This window comes from Neofelis nebulosa, chromosome 17, assembly GCF_028018385.1.
Source record: "Neofelis nebulosa isolate mNeoNeb1 chromosome 17, mNeoNeb1.pri, whole genome shotgun sequence".
Classification (NCBI taxonomy): domain Eukaryota; kingdom Metazoa; phylum Chordata; class Mammalia; order Carnivora; family Felidae; genus Neofelis; species Neofelis nebulosa.
In genome coordinates this window covers 48,516,252-48,537,609 of record NC_080798.1, presented here as the reverse complement: position 1 = coordinate 48,537,609, position 21,358 = coordinate 48,516,252, and the positions used below count along the sequence as shown (strand labels likewise).

Here is a 21,358-nt window from a genome sequence, read left to right as displayed (position 1 = left end):
AAAGAGCTTCAGTCAAGACAGACAGCCCAGGTGGCCTCACAGAGAAGACACTAGGGGAGAAACTGTCCTGACCTCACATCCTCCTGTCTCATCACCTGCTGGGACTCCTACTGGCTGAACCGAACTAGAAGCCAAAGCCTTGGGAGTCTGCTGACCTAAGCCATACAGGTCAGCCCTCTGGGTGACAGCAAGCTGGAGAAGGGTGGAGAACATTTAGAAAGGCAAACTGGGGGGTGCCTGGGTGGCTCAGTCGGTTACGCGTCCGACTTCAGCTCAGGTCATGATGTCATGGTTCATGAGTTCGAGCCCCAGGTCAGGCTCTGTGCTGAAGCTCAGAGCCTGGAGCCTGCTTCAGATTCTGTGTCTCCCTCTCTCTCTTCCCACCCCCCTCCCCTGCCCACCCCCATTCATGTTCTGTCTCTCTGTGTCAAAAATAAATAAACATTAAAAAAAAAATTTTTTTTTTTTTAAAAAGGCAAACTCGGGACAAGTCCTGTGTGGAAAATAGAATTTGGGCATGTAGACATTATGGAGTGATAGGGTAGATTTGGGAACAGGAAATAGTTTCATCTAATTTCCCTGGAAGTGTTAAGAGAGAAGCTGGATCTGACCATGAAGTACCTTAAATAACTTACAGCATTCTTCCTTTTCAATAAAAAAACCCAGCCCATTTAATTATTTTCATGGTCCATTTCACTTCTCTAAATTGCTAGTTTTTCAAAGTAACGCGTTGTACAATGTATCTGGCAGGCTAAGCTGCTTCTGATTATTTACTTCCATCACAACCATTTTTTAGTTTCATCCCTTAAATCTTTCCTTAGATAATGAATTTAATGTCAGAAAACCTGAACTTTCTTCGGTGAGGAGATAGCTGTGGCTAGGGTAGCACGTGGTGGTACCTGTGATCATCATTGCAAGATGTTCAGTGCTTCCTACCACGGGCAACTGTTTATTTCCTCTGGGGCTCTCGACTTGGATCTCCCTCTACTTTCACTTCTTTATCTTCCCATGCCTATGTGATTTTCCCACACCTACAGTACCAATCCTCCAGCAAACTCCGGGCATTTCTGTCGAGGCTCTATGCAGTAGTGGTCCTTAGCATGAAGCCACCTAAGAAGTTCAAAATCCAGCTCTGCCATGACCTTACATTACAGCAAGTCACTGAACATTTTGTCTCTATGGGGGTGATGACAGCACCTACTTCATAGGGCTGTAGGGAGGACTAAAGGAGCTGGGACAGGTGAAGAGCTTAAAACAATGCCTGGCACATAGGAAGTGCTAAACAAGTGTTTATTATTATTTATGTTATCTCTCTCACTGGCAGCCTCTAGATGGGAGATGGCCTGAGGATGATCTTGGCTGTTTAGATGAGTTCAAGGTCTTATTATTCTCCTCTCAATCCTTCACACTGCTCTAGGGATACTGTAAGAAACATACACAGGTAGTAACACATTCATCTTTGTTCAAACACCTTCAGTGGTCCTCATAATCTATGTAATCAAGTTCAAAGTCCTAGGCATTTGAGGTCCCATGCAATCTGCTCCCAACTACATTTTGCATTCTTATTAAACACATACATCTGTCCGAATGTCCCAAACATCTGTCACATTCCAAGTCAGAATGGGGAGGGACAGGGTGAGAGGGCTCTGCTCTCTACACTTGAACCTCACCTAGCACTGCACCACCTCCCTCTTCCAACTAGACTGTGCCCTCTACACAGACCACTAAGGTCACACAAGAGTACTTACCATTTTCCACAGGTCATACTTCTCCCAAAGCCACTTAAAATTGCTCAGACTCAAAGCCACCTCTTAGATAGACTCTTCCCTGATTCTCTGTCTTGTTAACAAAGTCTCTTTCCTCTCAGAGCTGTGACTTTCTTTTCACTTCTTACTTCAGTTCAGCTTGTACGACAGTTAGTTTTCATGCCTGACCCTGTCAATAGCTACAGACTCTTGAGATGACAGGAAAGGGAAAGCAAATAAACTTCCATGAGCATGGACTCCATACTGGGCACTACACTGGGCACCTTACATATGCCAAACCTTGTAATCCTGGAAAAAACCTGAAGTAAGTAGGTATTATTATTGCATTTTAGACATGAGAAAATAGATGCTCCAAAAGGGCAGGCAACTGGCCCAAAGTTGCCCAACCAAGTAGTGGTGGAGTTGCCTTCAAGTTCAAGTTCTTCCTGCCTACCCAAACCATCCCTGAACATGGAAACCACCTAGTTAGGCTTATCTTTGTGTCTCTCATCCCCCACACAGTTCTGTACTCACAGAAGTCTCTCAGAAGAGGTTGTAGATTGAATTATAACCAACTTTCAGAGTGAAATAAAAATTTCTGTAATCATTAAATAATCTTTATAACATCTTGGTGGAACAAAAAGGAACAGCCTTTCAGTATCTCAAGAATCCCTGCTACCTGAGATGAAGGTAAGTCATCCAAAATAAATCTCACAGTCTTAAAAGTTTTTTCCTTCCTTATGGCATCAGTAAGAATCTTAAGAATTGACAACTGGGCCCAGTTTCCTGACTTTGGGAACAATGTTGTGATATTTTCTTCTCTCTTTGCTTCCCTAGTTTCTAATATTTTTCTTCCTACATGGTGCTTTCATTTTCTTTTCAAACATTTCTTGGTGGCAAAAGGCACAGTTTTGAAATCAATTGGATAGCATTATCTCAGTTGCAAAACCCAAGCTAATTTTCTATGGACAAGGAGACCCCTCTCTAAGACCTCCAGAAATCCAAATTCTATACAAAGGTAACAGATACTTTCCTGTTGTGCTCACTGTGAGGTTTATATTACATTAAATTTCTTCAGCAGTTAAAAAATCACCTGGGATCACTAATGTTACTTAGCCTAAGCTTTCTCAATAAATCAGATGTTAATTGGGTAGAGTGTGTTAAGTTCTGGTGCTTAAACATTGTCTATAATTCGATTTCGTACTTCATTTTTACCACAGGCAGACAGGCTGAACTGGCTAGAAAATATCAAGTATCAGAAAATGCTCTTAACTAAGAGGTAAAAGGCATTGTCTCTCAAGGGCATAAGGCTGGCTCTGTCTACCAAAATGTTTGGTTTTGATATAATATTCTCATTAATACTGAGTGCTTGATTAGGGACAGAACCCGAGTTCATGAAAAATCAGGAGACATAACAAAGATTTTGAGTTTTCGTTCAATTCCCTATAAACTGCTCTTGAAAACTAGTATTTTAGTTCAATTTAGATTCAATATTTTAGCAAAAGGTCAAGATTGGCTCTGTTACATTAAATATGGAATATAATATTAGTATGTTTTCTTCAGACAATCTTTCTTATTAGCTGATTCCTAACCTGAGGTTTTAGATTTTGAGATTGCTTCCTAAACTTTTCTATTGCACCTTCCAAAATTAAGCTTACTTTAAGAGTCAAAATTATTCTGGTACCTACTAGACTTGCACATCAAATCTGTAATAAAGTTGAAAAGTAATTGTTTATGTTCTCTGTATATTTTACAGTACATCGCAACTCCTTTTATTCATATAAAAACCATTATGCCTATTTTATAGTTCTGGGAGCATTTTTTTTTTTTTACTTTAAATCATTGTACAGGTTTATAGCTGTAGCTTTGCCTTTGTGATATACTGCTGGATAGGCATCCTATAAACATTTATTGAGCACTTATTTCTTCTAGGCACTATATTTGATGCTAGGAAAATACAAATGAAAAGAGTTAGATACAACCTTTGCATTTGAGAAGCTCATATTCTAATGAGGGCAAGAGACAGGCAAATAAAGTTTTATTTTTAAAATTTATATGAACCCAACCATTTATAAACTTAGTCATTAATTAAATCATTATTTCAATAAAAAGAATATGATCTGTTTTTTAAAGAATTTCCCATGAGATACTGTTTCTAACTGTGTATTGACTCTAAACGGGACCAAACAGGAGACCCTAGGTTTTTTCACTGCAAAGTCTCACAGTATATCCATTGCCCTCCCATGTCTATTGGCAATCATACTAACTGAAAAGAGTGGTCCTCACCCCTGTGGGGGCAACAAAACCACCTGTCCTTTTTTGAGAAGGAATGTTTGTCAGGGCATCTCCCCAAGATTCTGATTCAATGCAATGTGACCACAAGTTCAATTACATCCTTTCTCATTGTAGGCAGCAAGGTTCTCAGTTGAAAACAAAAGAAACCAACTCTGGCTAACTTAAACAGAAAAGGGATTTATTGGAAGGATTTGGGGTAGCTCACAAAATTGACAGCATGGTTGGAAAATACAATTTTGTGGAAAGAACATGAAATTACTGTATCATGAATAGATACTATATCTAAGCAGAAAAGCAAAAATATTTGCAAACAGGGAATTTGAGAGATTGATGAGAGAGATGAGAAGCCCAACTTAAGATGGTGAGATTCCTCAGGGGTTAGTAATAGCAGTTAGCTATTTCCACTCCTGGGTTGGAGACACAAGAAGAGGAGGAAGTGTTATCAGATCCTGGGGACCTGGCAGAAGTTGAAACCACGGCAGGCTGCTCTGCTGACAATTAGAACCAGAGAGGAGATGGTTCACTGCTGGGGACTCTGCTGAAGTCTGAGAGGGAGGAGGAGAAATGCCCTGGCTGTTTGCTACCCTGCAATCTCCTTCTAGTGCCCTCCCCCTTGCCCCTCAGTGGTCAAACCCAACAGGAATCCAGCTGGCCTAGGCAGCTAGGAAGGCTAACAGCCCAGAGATACTGAATAGAGCCTGGGAAGGGCAAGGAATGGATCTGAGGGTAAGTAAGCCCAGAACTGGCCCATGTTAGTTCTGATCTAGGCTTTTTGCTATTAATTTGCTGGGGGAACTTGGATAAGCCATTTCCCTTATCAGGCCTTATTTCCATCATCTGTAAAATGGGAATGTTGGACTAGAGTTTCTGATGTCGTTATGATTACTAGCTAGTCCTTGAGTGGACTTACCATTTTACCTTGCAAGTATTTCTATATTAGGAGAAGATGATTGGCATTCATAGTTCTATGGATAGAAAAGTTTTAGATCTTGTCATGCAGCTTCACACTATGAAATCCATGCAGTGATTTTGCTTCACTTTTGTATGGCTATGATATATAATAAGTTCCATTTATGTGTAGTTTTTAGGATTCAGTCAAACATTCCAGGAAGATATGCTGCCTGCACCTGGTTTTCCACCTTAAGTGGATTTTATTTTTCACAGGAAAAATACCAGTGTAACAGGAAGTTTTTAATGTGTATTATGGAACGTGGTTGTGGAAGGTCCTTTTAAATAAAAAAAGGTTCATGCTTTCTAACTCATGGTGAGCCAGTTAAACTGCTTCTTTCTCCTTCAGTCGAACTCTGTGAATCTCACAAGATGGCAAAGGCTCTATAGGCACTTATGGACAATGTCAAAAGACACTAATCTTCAAAAGAACTTTGCCTTTGCCTTTGCCTTTGCCTTTGCTGGTTGATTTATAAATTAGCTCAATGGGTCTTGCTTCTACCTGGGATGCAGAAAGCTAGAAAGAGGTTGCCCACCCCAACAATGAAGAAAAGCCAGCTAAACAATAAAATCACAACTTTTCTCGAACCAATCAGAAAGGAGATGTTGCAGAGCAAACAAGTAGCCTGAAATCTAAAGATGGACAATCCACCCGCCCTCAGGGGAGATGGGAAAGGTACAGACCGTTATACCTGTGGCAGACAGAACTTCCCGCCAGGCAGAAGAAACAGCAAGAAAGAATGGAACAGAAAAAATGTTTGAAGAGATAATGGCTGAGATTTTCCAAAAATAATGAAAGATCTAGGAACCTTGGAACCTCATGCAGGATGGAAACCAAAACTAAACAAAAGCAAAACAAAATCCTTAAAACAACAAGACCAACTACAAAAACAAAACCCACATCTAGACATATCTTATTCAAATTGCTAAAAATCAAATATAAACACAAAATCTTAAAGGCAGCCCAAGAAAAAAGACATAGTTATGTACAGAGGAACAAAGATAAGAGTTATGGCAGGGTTCTCTTAAGAAAAATGTAAGCCAAAAGACAATGAAATGACATCTTTAAACTCCTGAAAAAATTATGCAGAACTGTCAGCCCAGAATTCTAAACTGTAGAGAAAATACATTTCAAAAATGAAGGCAAAATACTTTCTTTCAAATAGACGAAACAGAATTTCCAATAGAGCTGTGCTACAAGAAATATTAAAAGTAGTTTTTCAACCAGGAGAAATAGGATACCAGACATAAACTTAGACCTACATAAAACTGTTCAGAGATAGTGATGCTCCTGGGATGCTCCTGTGAACAATAAACACAATTCCCCTCCCAAGGGATGTGCCTTCCACCCACATTATGGCAGCCCTACCACCTACAATATGGCAGAACAGGTAACCTGAAAGCTCTTCCACCAGAAAATACCTAGAAAGACTGGATAAAATATAACCTATTTAAAAGCAAAGAGGAAGCTAAGAACCAGAGCAGTTAGTCACTGAGCTAATACTAGGTCTGACCTGGATTCTCAATAACCTTAAAGCCCTGGTCATTTTAGTTTGTTTGTTTTATTTAAATTCAACTTAGTTAACATATAGTGTAGTATTGGTTTCAGGAAATTTAGTGATTCATCACTTACATATAACATCCAATGCTTAACCCCAATAAATGCCCTCCTTAATGCCCATCACCCATTTTAGCCCATCCCACAGCCACCCCCCTCCAGCAACCCGCAGTTTGTTCTCTATATTTAAGAGTCTCTTATGGGTTTGTCTCCCTGTCTGTTTTTATCTTATTTTTCCTTCCCTTACCCTATTTTCATTTGTTTCATTTCTTAAATTCCACATATGAGTGAAATCAAATATTTACCTTTTTCTGACTGATTTATTTCACTTAGCATAATACACTCCAGTTCCATCCATGTTGTTGCAAATGGCAAGATTTCATTCTCTCTGAATGCCCAGTAATATTCCATTGTGTGTGTGTACACACACACACACAAACACACACACCACATTTTCTTTATCCATTCATCAGTCGATGGACATTTGGGCTCTCTCCATAATTTGGGTATTGTTGATAGCACTGCTATAAACATTGAGGTGCATGTGCTCCTTCGAATCATTTTTGTATCCTTTGGATAAATACCTAGTATTTCGATTACTGGGTTGTAGGGTAGTTCTGTTTTTTATTTTTTCAGGTAACTTCATACTGTTCTCCAGAGATGTTGCACCAGTTTGCATTCCCACCAACAGTGCAAAAGAGTTCCCCTTACTCCGCATCCTCACCAATATTTGTTGTTGCCTGAGTTGTTAATTTTAGCCATTCTGAAGGGTGTGAGGTAGTATCTCATTGTGGTTTCAATTTGCATTTGCCTGATAATGAGTGATAGTAAGCATCTTTCCGTGTGTCTGTCGGCCACCTGGGTATCTTCTTTGGAAGACTGTCTATTCATGTCTTCTGCCCATTTAGTCACTGGATTATTTGGTTTTTGGGTATTGATTTTGATAAGTTCTTTATAGATTTTGACTACTAACTCTTTATCCAATATGTCTATTACAAATATCTTCTTCCATTTCATTGGTTGCCTTTTAGTTTTGCTGATTGTTTCCTTCACCGTGCAGAAGTTTTTTATCTTGATGAGGTCCCAATGTTCATTTTTGCTTTTGTTTCCCTTGCCTCCATAGGCATGTCTAGTAAGAAGGTGCTATGACCAAGGTCAAAGAGGTTGTTGCCCATTTTTTTCTTCTAGGATTTTGATGGTTCCCATCTTACATTTAGGTCTTCCATCCATTTTGAATTTATTTTTGTGTATGGTGTAAGTAAGTGTTCCAGGTTCATTCTTCCGCATGTTGCTGTCCAGTTTTCCCAACACCATTTGATGAAGAAACTGTCTTTTTTCCATTGGATATCCTTGCCTGCTTTGTCAAAGATTAGTTGGCCATACATTTGTGTGTCCATTTCTGAGTTCTCTATTCTGTTCTATTAACCTATGTGTCTGTTTTTGTGCCAGTACCATACTGTCTTGATGATTACAGCTTTGTAATACAGCTTGAAGTCCAGAATTGTGATGCCTCCAGCTTTGTTTCTCTTTTTCAGGAGTTCTTTGGCTATTCGGGGTCTTTACTGGTTCCATACAAATTTTAGAATTGTTAGTTCTAACTCTGTGAAGAATGCTGGTGTTATTTTGATAGGGATTTCACTGAATGTGCAGATTGCTTTGCATAGTATGGACATTTTAACAATATTTGTTCTTCCAATCCATGGATATTGAATGGTTTTCCATTTCTGTCTTCTTCAATTTCTTTCATAAGCTTTCTATAGTTTTCAGGATATAGATCTTTTACCTCTTTGGTTAGGCTTATTCCTAGGTATTTTATGGTTTGGGGTGTACTTGTAAACAGGATTGATTCCTTGATTTCTCTTTCTGTTGCTTCATTATTGGTGTATAGAAATGCAGCCAATTTCTGTACATTAATTTTATATTCTGTGACTTTGCTGCGTTCACCTATCAGTTATAGCATTTTTTTCGTGGAGTCTTTCAGGTTTTCCATGTAGAGCCCATGCTGTCTGTGAAGAGTGAAATTTTGACTTTTTCCTTGCTAATGTGGATGCCTTTTATTTCTTTTTGTTGTCTGACTCCTGAGGCTAGGACTTCCGGTACTATCTTGAACAACAATGGTGAGAGTAGACATCTCTCTTGCGTCCCTGATGTTAGGAGGAAAGTTCTCAGTTTTTCCCCACTGAGGATGATATTAGCTGTGAGCCTTTCATATATGGCCTTTATCTTCCTTTTTGAGGGTACCTACTTTCTTTCAAAAAACGATGCTATATATTGTCAAATGCTTTTTCTGCATCTATTGACAGGATCATGTGGTTCTTACCCTCTCTTTCATTAATATGGTATATCTTTTACTGATTGATTTGCAAGTATTGAACCAGCCCTGTAGCCCAGGAATAAATCCCACTTGATCATGGTGAATAATTCTTTTAATGTACTGTTGAATTTGATTTGCTAGTATCTTGCTGAGAATTTTTGCAACCAGTTTCATCAAGGATATTGGCCTGTAATTCTCCTTTTTAGGGGGATCTTTATCTGGTTTTGGAATCAAAGTAATTCTGGCTTCATAGAATGAAGCTTTCCTTCCATTTCTATTTTTTGGAACAGTCTGAGAAGAAGAGGTATTAACTCTGTGTTAAATGTCTGGTAGAATTCTCCTGGGAAGCTATCTGGCCCAGGACTCTTGTTTTTTTGGGAGATTTTTGATAACTAATTCAATCTCTGCTGGTTATGGGTCTGCTCAAATTTCTATTTCTTCTTTTTCACTTTTGGTAGTGTGAGTCAGAATTTGTTAATTTCTTCCAGATTTCCCAGTTTGTTGGCATATAATTTTTCCTGTTTCTCTTAGAATTGTTTGTATTTCTCTGGTGTTGGTTGTGATCTCTCCTCTTTCATTCATGATTTCCTCTATTTGGATCCTTTCTCTTTTCTTTTTGATAAGTCTGGCTAGGAGTTTATCAATTTTGTTTATTCTTTCAAAGAACCAGCTCTTAGTTTCATTGATCTGTTCTACTGGGGGTTTTGTTGTTGTTGTTCCTATGTCATTTATTTATGCTCCAATCTTTATTATTTCCTTTCTTCTGGTGGCTTTAGGCTTTACTTGCTGTTCCATTTCTAGCTCCTTTAGGTGTAAGGTTAGATTGCTTCTTGACATAGGCCTGAATTACAATATACTTCCCCCTTAGGACTGCCTTTGCTGCATCTCAAAGGGTTTGGATTGTCATGTTTTCATTTTCATTCCCTTCCATTATTTTTTTAATTCTTCTTTAATTTCCTGGTTAACTTATTCATTCTTTAGTACGATGTTCTTTAACCTTCACATATTTGAGGGCTTTCCAATTTTTTTCTTGTGATTGATTTCAAGTTTCATAGCCTTGTGATCTGAAAACATGCATGGTATGATCTCAATCTTTTTGTACCTGTTGAGGGCTGATTTGTGACCCAGTATGTGATCTATTCTGGAGAATGTTCCATGTGCACTCGAGAAGAATGTGTAGTCTGCTGCTTTAGGATAAAACGTTCTGAAAATATCTGTTAAGTCCATCTGGTCTAGTGTGTCATTCAAAGCCATTGTTTCCTTGTTGATTTTCTGCTTAGATGATCTGTCCATTACTGTAAGTGGGATATTAAATTGATACCATTGATAATGGTATCATTATCAATGAATTTCTTTGTTTGTTATTAATGTATATACTTGGGTGTTTTCAAGTTGGGGGCACAAATATTTACAACTATTAGATCTTCTTGATGGATAGATCCCTTAATTATGATAAAATGCCCTTCTTCATCTCTTGCTACAGTCTTTGGTTTAAAATCCAGTTTGTCTGACATAAGTAAGGCTACTCCAGCTTTCTTTTGACATCCATTAGCATCATAGATGTTTCTCCCTCCCCTCACTTTCAATCTGCAGGTGTCTTTAGATCTAAAATGAGTCTCTTGTAGGCAACATATAGATGAATCTTGTTTTCTTTTTTCTTTCTTTCTTTCTTTTTTTTTTTTGTTCATTCTGGTACTCCATGTCTTTTGACTGGATCATTTACTCCATTTACATTCACAGTGATTATTGAAAGATATGAATTTAGTGCCACTGTGTTACGTGTATACTTGGTGTTTCTGTGATGTTCTCTGATCCTTTGTAGTCTTTGCTCTTCTTTTTTTTCCTCCACTCAGAGAATCCCCCTTAAAATTCCTTGCAAGGTTGATTTAGTAGTCATGAAGTCCTTTAGTTTTTGTTTGTCTGGGGAACTTTTTTTTTTTAATTTTTTTTAACGTTTATTTATTTTTGAGACAGAGAGAGACAGAGCATGAACAGGGGAAGGGCAGAGAGAGAGGGAGACACAGAATCTAAAACAGGCTCCAGGCTCTGAGCTGTCAGCACAGAGCCCGACGCAGGGCTCAAACTCTCAGACCGTGAGATCATGACCTGAGCCAAAGTTGGACGCTTAACTGACCAAGTCAACCAGGCGCCCCTGTCTGGGGAACTTTTTATCTCTCCTTCTATTTTGAATGATAGCCTTGCTGGATAAAGAATGCTTGGCTGCATATTTTTCCCATTCAGCACATTGAATATCTCCTGCCACTCCCTTCTGGTCTGCCAAGTTTCTGTGGACAGGTCTGCTGCTAACCTTATGTAGGTTAAGGACCTTTGGTCCATAGCTGCTTTCAGAATTCTCTCTATCTTTGTATTTTGAAAGTTTCACTATGATATGTCATGGTGTTACCTATTTTTGTTGATTTCCAGAAGAGTTTTCTATGCCTCTTGAATTTGAATGCCTATTTCCTTCCCCAGATTAGTGAAGTTCTCAGCTATAATTTTTTCACATAAACCTTCTGTCCCCCTTTCCCACTCTTCTTCTGGGACTCCTATGGTACAGATATTGTCTTGTTTTATGGAATCACTAAGTTCTCTAAGTCTTCCTTCATGATATAATACTTTCCTTTCCCTCTTACTTTCAGCTTTATTTTTTCCCATAATTTTATCTTTTATATCACCTATTCTCTCCTCTGCTTCTTCAATTCATTGTGACTATATTCATTCAGTTTTGCATCTCAGTTATAGCATTTTTAAAATTTCAGTCTGACTAGTTTTTCCAGCTTTGATCTCTGCAGTAAGGGTTTCTCCAGTGTCTTCTATGCTTTTTTCAAGTCCAGATAGTAGTCTTATGACTCTTGTTCTAAATTCTTGTTCAGATATGTTGCTTATATCTGTTTTGAGCAAGTCCCTGGCTGTGATTTCTTCTTGACCTTTCTTTTGGGGAGAATTCCTCCATCTTATCATTTTGGCTAAGTTTCTGTCTTTTGTGTGTTTCAACAGCATGTTATGTTTCCTGCAACTGAGAGTAATGCTATATTAAAAAGGGGTCATGCTCTGTCCAGGGCCTGGAACTTCCAGAAGTGTTTCTGGTGTATGCTGCGTGCACTATTTTGGCTGCTCTATCCCACTGGTCAGTCTTCTGCAGAGCTCTTCCCTGCTTGCAGTGGAGAGTGTTTGGATCTTTAGGTGTTCTTTGATTTGTTTGCTAAAGTAAGCCTGGCAAAAAGAGGGGAACGCCAGATCCAAAAAAAAAAGAGAGAGAGAGAGAGAGAAGGAAAGGGAACAACAACAACAACACCAGAGAATCAAAAAACTATAAGTCTGATTTCAAAGAAGAAGAAAGAAAGAAAAAGAAAAAAGAAGACTGAGTCATAAAAAGAGAAAAGGAAAGGAAAAACAAACAAAAAAATAAGAAGAAGCTATGAGCCTGATTCCAAAAGAAAAAAAGAAAGAAAAAGAAGTGGAGGAAAAAGGTAAGTCTGGTTCTATTTCCACCAGAACTGCAGGGGTTGTTTTGAAGCACTTGATTTTCAGTACACTTGGTGCATGCGGGGTGCTGGCTGTGCTGGACTTCTGGAGGAAATGCCCGTTGTAGGCTCAGAGTCAACCTTGCTCCAGTAAATAAGCAGTTGCCAGGTACAGAGGGGCAGGTTTGATGTAAGGGGGTCCCACCTCCACTGGAGGTCGCTGTGCTGCTCCCTCAAGTCCCACTGTGTTAGTGTTGAGGGAAAAATGGCACCACCCCAATCTCTCATTCCCAGACAGGGGATCTCACACCCCCCCGCTGTTCAAGCATTCCCTCCTAGAATAGTGAGCCCTGTGCCACAGCTTTCCTGCATTTTTTCTTTGGTGCACACCTGGGATTCAAAACCCAAAGTGTTAAAGGACTTGGCACTGCGCGAACTGCCTCTCGAGTAGAGGCTCTTCACGCTGTGTCTTAAGTCCTCTGTTGCTGAAAAACAGCCCCACGCCTGCATGGTGCAAGGACTCTATGATGCAGCACTGCTAAAAGCAGCAAAAAGGTCATATGCCCTGTCCCCTGCCAATGAAAGGCCTTTTACTGGCACCTACATGGTCTTTTGTCCTTGGACAGGCAATATACCCTTTTCCAAAAGTACTCCACGAAGGAGAATGTTCTTTCCCAGTGTACCCTGGAGATCCCCACACCATGCTATGCACTCTCAAGCCAGCTCCCTCCCTCTCCCCAGGAGTGCACACCACAGCTCTGCTCCAAAGTCGTATACTTCCAAAACCTGAGTTTGAGCTCCAAATGCTGTTTGAAAAAAACAAAACAAAACAAAAAACCTGTGACACGCAGTACTTCTCTCTCCGCAGTACGTGATCCGGAGAGGTTTTCCTCTTGTATGAACTTGATGCCGCACTCTCTCAACTCCTCTCTTTCTCACTTTTGTCTCTCTGTGGATAGGTTCCCTCCCTCTTTGCGGTACTGCCGTTTTTCTCTTCTCCAATTCATTTCCACACACCCCGCACCTGTCACACTGTCTCCCTGCAACCACAGAGAGCCTTCTGCCAGTCCACAGATTGATTTCCTGAATATTCCAAATGATGTGACCTCAATAGAGCTGTGTTTGAGGGACAAGGACAGCCCACCGTCTGCCTACTTCTCTTCCATCTTAACTCCTCCCGAAGCCTAGGTTTTAATAACCCTGCTAGAGCAGGAGACAAAACCTTGAGACTGTTAAGTCAGGGGACGGGTAAGAAAATCCCCACATACACTGGGGAAACTTAAAGGACTAAAACATTCTCCCATTAGCACAAGGAAAAATGTCTGTCTTGATTTAAGTGAAGGAAACAAAGTTTCTCTAGAGAATTCATAACTCTGGACATGTGTCTTATGCAGGTTTGAGGTTTGACTATACATTATCAGTCCAGGAACCTCTAAGCCAACAAATTACCAGAAGAGAAATCTACACAGTCTAACCTTTAGGAACTAAGCAGAAGCAAATGCTAATCCTTTCTGGAGAGACATGCCCTTAACTTGCAAAGGATTCCATAGATAATACCTTTCTGAAAATGAGTTCACAATCCAGACCAATACACACATTACTTCTTACAAATTCATAGAAAAGAACTTGACCCTCTGCTTCCTGTCTTCCCAAGCTGGTCATTCTTGTTATGGCCCCACTGATTTAACACCATGCATATGCCCCATGACAATCGTTCTTACCCGTCTAGTAAGGGAGCTCCTCAAGAGCAAGGGCTGTGTCATCGTTTTGGTGTCTACCACACTATAGCTACTCCATAAATAACCAGAATAAATTCCTCTCCTTCCCTTACTATCTATGTGCTCTTGAGCAAAGCTGTACAACCTGTATAGTTGTACAACTATGCCTCAGTCTTCTCATCCTCAAGGTCAATTCAGGTGGAGTTCTATTTAACTTTCATCTCTGTGAACTCTTCTGCCTCCCTCTTCTATTTTAAAGGACACACGGGCCCACCCAGATAATCCAAGATAATTTCCCCCATTTTGAGGTCAGCTGATTAGCAGCCTTAATTATATCTGCAGCCCAAATCCCCCTTTGTCATGTAACATTGTATTGTATACACTGGCAATAGTTCATCTGAAGAAAAACAACAACAACAACAACAACAACAACAACAACACCCACTAGTTAGATAGCACTTTTTTTTTTAATTTTTTTTTTAATGTTTATTTATTTTTGAGACAGAGAGAGACACAGCATGAACGGGGGAGGGGCAGAGAGAGAGGGAGACACAGAATCGGAAGCAGGCTCCAGGCTCTGAGCCATCAGCCCAGAGCCCGACACGGGGCTTGAACTCATGAACTGTGAGATCGTGACCTGAGCTGAAGTCAGACGCTCAACCGACTGAGCCACCCAGGCGCCCCTAGATAGCACTTTCTATGTACCAACAGTCTGTTTGTTTATTTATTAAAAAAATTTTTTTTAATCTTTATTTATTTTTGAGAGAGAGACAGAGTGTGAGCAGGGAAGGAGCAGAGAGAGAGGGAGACACAGAATTCAAAGCAGGCTCCCGGCCCTGAGCTGTCAGCACAGAGCCCGACACAGGGCTTGAACTCACGAACCATGAGATCATGACCTGAGCCAAAGTCAGACGCTCAACTGACTGAGCCACCCAGGCGCCCCTATTTATTTATTTTTAAAGTAAACTCTGTACACAATGTGGGGCTTGAACTCATGACCCTGAGATCAAGAGTCACTTGCTCTATGGACTGAGCCAGCCAGGCACCCTCTGTGTGTGAACAGGTTACATTTATCGATTCATTTATTCCTCACAACAACCCTATGAAGCAGCTACTACACTTTTTCCCTTTTTTTTTTTCAGCCAAGGAATGTGGCACATGAAACAAGGAATGTGGGTGGCCCCCAGAATCTGGAAAGGGCAAAGAAACAGATTCTCCTTAAAGCCTCTAGAAAAGAACACAGGCCCACCCACACTTGAATTTTGACCCAGTGAGGTTTCTGGTCTACTGAAATACCAAATAATAAATTTGATGCTTTAATCCAGTAAGTTTGTGATAACTTGCTACATTAGCAACAGAAAACTGATATACAGCCAGTTAAAAAAATTCCCTGTCAAAACGCAAATATTTATTAATAGATTTCTCTGTGCTAAATAGAAAGACTTTTATCAACATTTCAGAAAAACATCTTTACCTAAACCCGAGGTCACTCAAAGGTAAACGTGAATTTCAGTTTCCTCTCTGGCTGAAGAGGAAGTTTGGCCCACCTCAGTACGGTCTCTCTGCCTTCCAGCCAGAGACTGTAACAAGCAATTCTACCCTGAATGCTATTCCAGCAAATTACTTGCAATGACTCGATTTAGCTATAATCAATCAAAACCAAGAACTGAAGGAATGCATACCTATGAGTTTTGATGCGAAACACAGCATCTTTGTTGCCAATGTTTCGTACCAGCAGAATCTTCTGAGTGCTGTATTTGACAGGGCAAGTGGAAAAATTCAGCTTGTCAGGAAAATCTAGGATGGCTCGTGCACCTCTTGCTTTGATGGGTACAATAAACTTTTCTCTTTCAGTTATGCAGGTCAACATATGGGCATAATCCTAAGACAGAAGGGTACAATCATTATTTGTGGAAATGCCAACATGATCAAGATAACTGTGCAAGAAATATGGCCATATGCCAGCTATCTTGCAAAACAACTTAATATACTCTGTGAAAGCTTCTCAAGACAATTATAGATGTACTTTCAATGAGATACTCTTTTCTGAGAGAAAGGGAACAGTTCAAGTGTCAACATTTACAAGTCAGGAGAAGTTTATGCTTCATGTGTTTAGGAGGTGAGATGGAAACCAGTCAAGGGTCAAGTTTTCTTTCTTTCTTTCTTTCTTTCTTTCTTTCTTTCTTTCTTCCTTGAGAAAGATTGAGGGTACAAGTGAGCAAGTGGCAGAGAGAGAATGAGAGAGAGAGAGAGAGAGAGAGAATCCCAGGAGGAACAGAGGGGGGAGAGAGAGAGAGAGGAAGAGAGAGACAGGGAGGGAGGGAGAGGGAGGAAAGGGGGGGAGGGAGAGAACCGGGCTCACCTGAAGTGGGGCTCATGTTTAACCAAAGGGGCTCATGTTCACCCCAAGAGGGCCTCGTGATCACCCCAAGCAGGGCTCAAGCTCACCTCATGTGGAACTTGAATTTACAAAACATGAGATAATGACCTGGGCCAAAGTCAGATGCTTAACAAGGATGAGCCACCCAGGCCCCGAAGCACATTTTTCTTTAGATCAGAGGAAGTTCACACCAGTTCCTCACATCCTCCTTCTAGACCTATTTATCCTTCAAGCCATTATATTAATGGCTCCAATTTATGGTCTCTCTAAGCCCATAATCTGCAACATGACTTTGCAGCTTCTCCATCATGAGTGCAGCCAGTCTATTTCTCCATCCCATGCTTTGACCAATGGAATGTGGCAGAAATGATGCTGTGCTAGTTCCAAGTTGAGACCTCAAGAAGCCTTGGGTATTTCCAGTCTTGCTCTTGGAACCCTGTCACTGCCATGTGAATAAACACCATCCAGCTTATTGCAGGATGAGAGCCCGGATGTCCCAGACATGTAAGCCATGCCAGACCAGCCTATAGCCCCAGATATGTGAGAGAGCCCAACCCAAATGAGCAAAATTGCCTACCCAACACATGGGTGGGCCCAGTCAAGACCAGCTGAACCAGAGTCTCGTGAGCAATAATATTTATTATTTGAAACCAATGGGTTCGGCGTGGTCTGTTACTATATACAATAACTAACTGATACATAGCCCAATTTAAACCTCATCTGTTCAAGCCCCATGTCAGGCTCTGTGCTGACAGCTCGGAGCCTGGAGCCTGTTTCAGATTCTGTGTCTCCCTCTCTCTCTGCCCCTCCCCTGCTCATGCTCTGTCTGTCTGTGTCTCAAAAATAAATTAAAACATTAAAAAAATTTTTTTAAATAAAATAAACCTCATCTGTCATGCAAGGCCATCACTGACAATTCTAAATAAAAATGCTGAGGTCCAAGGCATATATCTTCCCCAGTCTTGGATTTAAATGCAACAGAAATGCTGAATTAAATTGCCCCTTCACGACATTTCATAAGATAGGAAAATAAAACTCTCATCCTCAATGTACCAAAGAAAAAGTAAAAATGGAATGTTCACCAACAAACAAAACTAAATATAAAAGGAAAGTATTAACAGTCCCAAGAATAGACCAGAAGCTCAAAAGTTGCTATGAGAGGAATTTGTTATCTAAACCAGGCTTTTTTTTTTTCATTTTAAGTTTTCCCATCATTTAGCAGCAAGGCAACATTGGTAAATGTCAAGTCCACATCGAATTTAAATTTCCTTTCAGTAATCATGTAGTAAATGGTAATAGAAGGTGGAGGTTTTAGAAAAACTCACTTTGGGCTTTCAGTATAGAGTGGGAATGGGGATGTCTGACATATAGATTGACGTATAAACCTGGGGGTGCACTCCATCTCACGTAACCCACAGGACGAATATAAAGCAGTGGTCTCCCCGATTAGTTTATCTATTCAACCATGTTTATTAAGTGTTCAGGGACCAGGTACGGAGCTCGGTTTGCAAATGAAGCAGGAAACACAGACACGGATCACTTCAAGCTTACATAACAATGGAGATCGTGGAAAGTTAATAAAGCATATCTAATATACAATGTAATACATATAAAAAGAAATATAAAGATAAAAGAGGCAGGAATGCTTGTGTGACAGAGCCCTGTGCACCTGCAGTCTCTCTGTCTCCCTGAACTCCAGACTCTCACCCAGCTGCCCAGTCAGCATCTCACTAGATGTACGTCACAAACTTAAGCAGATTAATGCCACTGGCACAAACGCCCCATCGAGGAGGATTGGGGCCGAAATCCAGCCCACTCTGCTGGCTCCAACTACATCTGCCCAGAGGGGAAGCCTTTTTCTCATACCCACAAAGCCTCCACGATGCCATCTGAGGTCCTGCTCATGGCCTGTTTCCTCACTGCATCCCTGTCTCAGTACTGGTATCTCCATTGTTCCAGGGGCCTGGATTGGAAACCCTGGAATGAGGCATTCTTGATTATTCTATTTCTCAATTTCTCAGTAAATTCTGTAGAACTGACCTTTCAAACACATCCAGACCATGATCACTTCTCATCTCTGCCCTGCCACCTGGCCCTCGCCATTCCTATCTTTCCTGGGCAAATGGACTCTATCTACTTCAGCTCTTGTTCCCTCACAATCTGTTTTCCACACAAGGGCCCCAGGGGTCTGGCTTAGGTTGTTCCTCTGCTCAGTGTCCCAGGATGAGGCCTGTGAATGCTACAGCCTGGTGCTCATATCACTTCTCTGGCCAGAGCCTCTCCCCCGATTGCTCACTCTGCTCCACAATGGGCATCCTTGCTGCTCCTTGAACATGCTAGAACTGCTCTTCCTCCAGAGCCTTCAAACCCAATGTTCTTTCTGTGTAGAACACGCTTTCCTCTAGTTACTCATATAGCTCACTCCCTCACCTCCTTCAGGACTTTGCAAGGCTCACTGAGGCCTCCCTGACAGTCCTATTTGAAACTTACTCCTCCCCCTTCTATGCATCACTCCCCAGCCTTTCCTCCTGCTTTAGTTGCCCCAAAGCATCCAACATAGCATATATTTTACCTATTTGTTGAGTCTAGTATATGCCTGTCCCTAGAATCTCCAACGTCAACAGGGACTCTGGCTATTGTATTGATTTCATATATCCAGTGCCTAGACAGGGCCTAGGACACAGTAAACATTCAAAAAATATTTGCTGAGTGCACGGAAATGAGTAATGCAATGTTGGGCAGTAGTGAGTGGTGAAAAATGAAGCATCAGAAGGTGATGGAGAGTGTTCACTTGCTTTTTCACATGGCACACTTGGGAAGGGCCTCTATGAGCAGTGACATTTCAGCAGAGATCTGAGCGAATTGAAACCTGAACCATGCGCGGATGGATGGCACTCTGGGCAAAGTGTTACTTGGAGCCAGTGGCCAGAGGTCAGGAGAGGTTAGAGACCTGGCAGCGCGGTTGTAGGGGCCAGATCGCGCCAGACGTTGTAAGCCAGTTGGGACCCAAAAAAGGCCAAAAGCATCTGATGCTGAAAGCTGATCATGATGGACCTGATTTATGTTTTAGAAAGATCACTAACTGCTATGTGGGCAGAAAACTCCAAGAGTTTTCTGCGAAAACCGAGGCCAGTTAGGAAGCCCCTGCAACAGTCTGGGCAAACAGGACAGTGAACTAGCCGAGGGTGGTAAATGCTCCATCTAGCATTTGGTGAGTAGCAAGCACTCCTTAAATGCTAGCTGTCATTAAAACGTTGTATTGGGGCGCCTGGGTGGCGCAGTCGGTTAAGCGTCCGACTTCAGCCAGGTCACGATCTCGCGGTCCGTGAGTTCGAGCCCCGCGTCAGGCTCTGGGCTGATGGCTCGGAGCCTGGAGCCTGTTTCCGATTCTGTGTCTCCCTCTCTCTCTGCCCCTCCCCCGTTCATGCTCTGTCTCTCTCTGTCCCAAAAATAAATAAAAAACGTTGGAAAAAAAAATTTAAAAAAAAAACACGTTGTATTAAATATAATGATTGTATAAGGCATATGGGAAAAACTCAACTTGTGTTTCCTCTTATTGTGAAGATAATAATAATGATAACCCTAATGATAATAATAACAATAATACAAGATAATTTCAGAAAGCAACAAGAGCTTTGAAGAAAATAAAACATGGTAAAGTGATAATGTTGGAAGGGGCTGCTTTAGGTGAGAACAACCAAGGAGGATTTCCTGAGGAGGTGATCTTTGGGTGGAGACCTGAACAGCAAAAGGAGCCAGTCAAGTGAGATCTAGGAATGGATTGTTCCCAGAAAGAGGAATTGCAAATGTAAAGGTCTTAAGGTAGGAACAAGTAATAAAAATTAATGGGAAGTATTCATGAAATGTATTAAAATTGAGTTGTTGGACTCAGCTCTTCAACTGATTCCGGTTTGTAGACGGTTAATCCCAGGCTCAAAAATTATGCTATTCAGACATAAGGGAGTACAAATTACATTAAGCACACTTGATCCCAGAAAACCCCACAGAATTCACCAACGAAATAATCTACTCTGATTACATCAGAATCCTAAAGAGATAAGTACTGTGTTCATTTTTTCTTAGTGGATCAAACCCAGCAAGCAAAGTTTTTGTTGGGAATTAGGAACCGGAAAGCTTCTGGCACATGTGGAAACTTCCTATTAACTGAGGATTTGAGAGAAAGAAAAAAGATGCTACTGAATCCAGAATGAGATGTGATCCCAAAGTAATTTGTCTTATTTTATTCTGTATTTACACGTTCTCTGCCTTGTTCTATGAGGAATTGAAGACAGCTTAAAGTAGTTTAGAAGGCTAATTGAAATATTCACAGAGATATTTTCAAACATTTCAAATTTCCAAATGAGGAAGATTTAAAGTTTGATCTGAATGACATGTTTTTATCATAATCAATTCACATACTCATAAAAGAATATGAAGGAATTCTTTAAACAACTCCATAAAAATGTCTTCTAATCTCTGAAGTTCTATATTTAATATGACTATATTAGATTATGTAAAATACAATTATATACTGTTCTACTGACTGAAAATTAATTCAGATGTAATGCCCGGGGAGACTCTGTCAGCCTTCAAGCTAAGCAATCACTTTAGTTTATATACTCCCTTCCACTGCATTTAGATTCAGAGCAATCAGGTCACCGTTCAGAGCCAAAATATTTATTCCAAGCTTTTCTCCTCTACTGTGAGAGACATGGCTATGAATCACTTTCTCTCCTAAAATGTTATCTTTTATAACAATGCTCTCCAGGTGAAACATCCAGTCTACATTTTGTCCATTTGCCTTCCTTCCAACCTGCCTAGCCCACAAACTTTAAAAAACCAGCAACAGAATATGAAAATAGAAGATCTAACTTTCTGAGAAGCAGAAAAAAAATGAATCTTGATTTTATATTGGCTCCATGATAGAGAGTAAGCA

The 21,358-nt window shown here is 40.6% G+C and overlaps 1 protein-coding gene across 12 annotated transcripts in view; it reads right to left on the bottom strand.

Annotated features, from left to right (window-relative positions):
* HYDIN (HYDIN axonemal central pair apparatus protein) overlaps positions 1-21,358 on the bottom strand; it is a 439,740-nt gene that overhangs the window by 296,809 nt on the left and 121,573 nt on the right. For all 12 annotated transcript variants that reach the window (XR_009256078.1, XR_009256079.1, XR_009256080.1 and 9 more), the window contains one exon: positions 15,725-15,924. Coding sequence is in view for 9 of the 12 variants with exons in the window: in XM_058708213.1 (XP_058564196.1) it covers positions 15,725-15,924 (200 nt within the window). In the remaining 3 variants the exon portion in view is untranslated. The remainder of the gene's footprint in view (positions 1-15,724; positions 15,925-21,358) is intronic.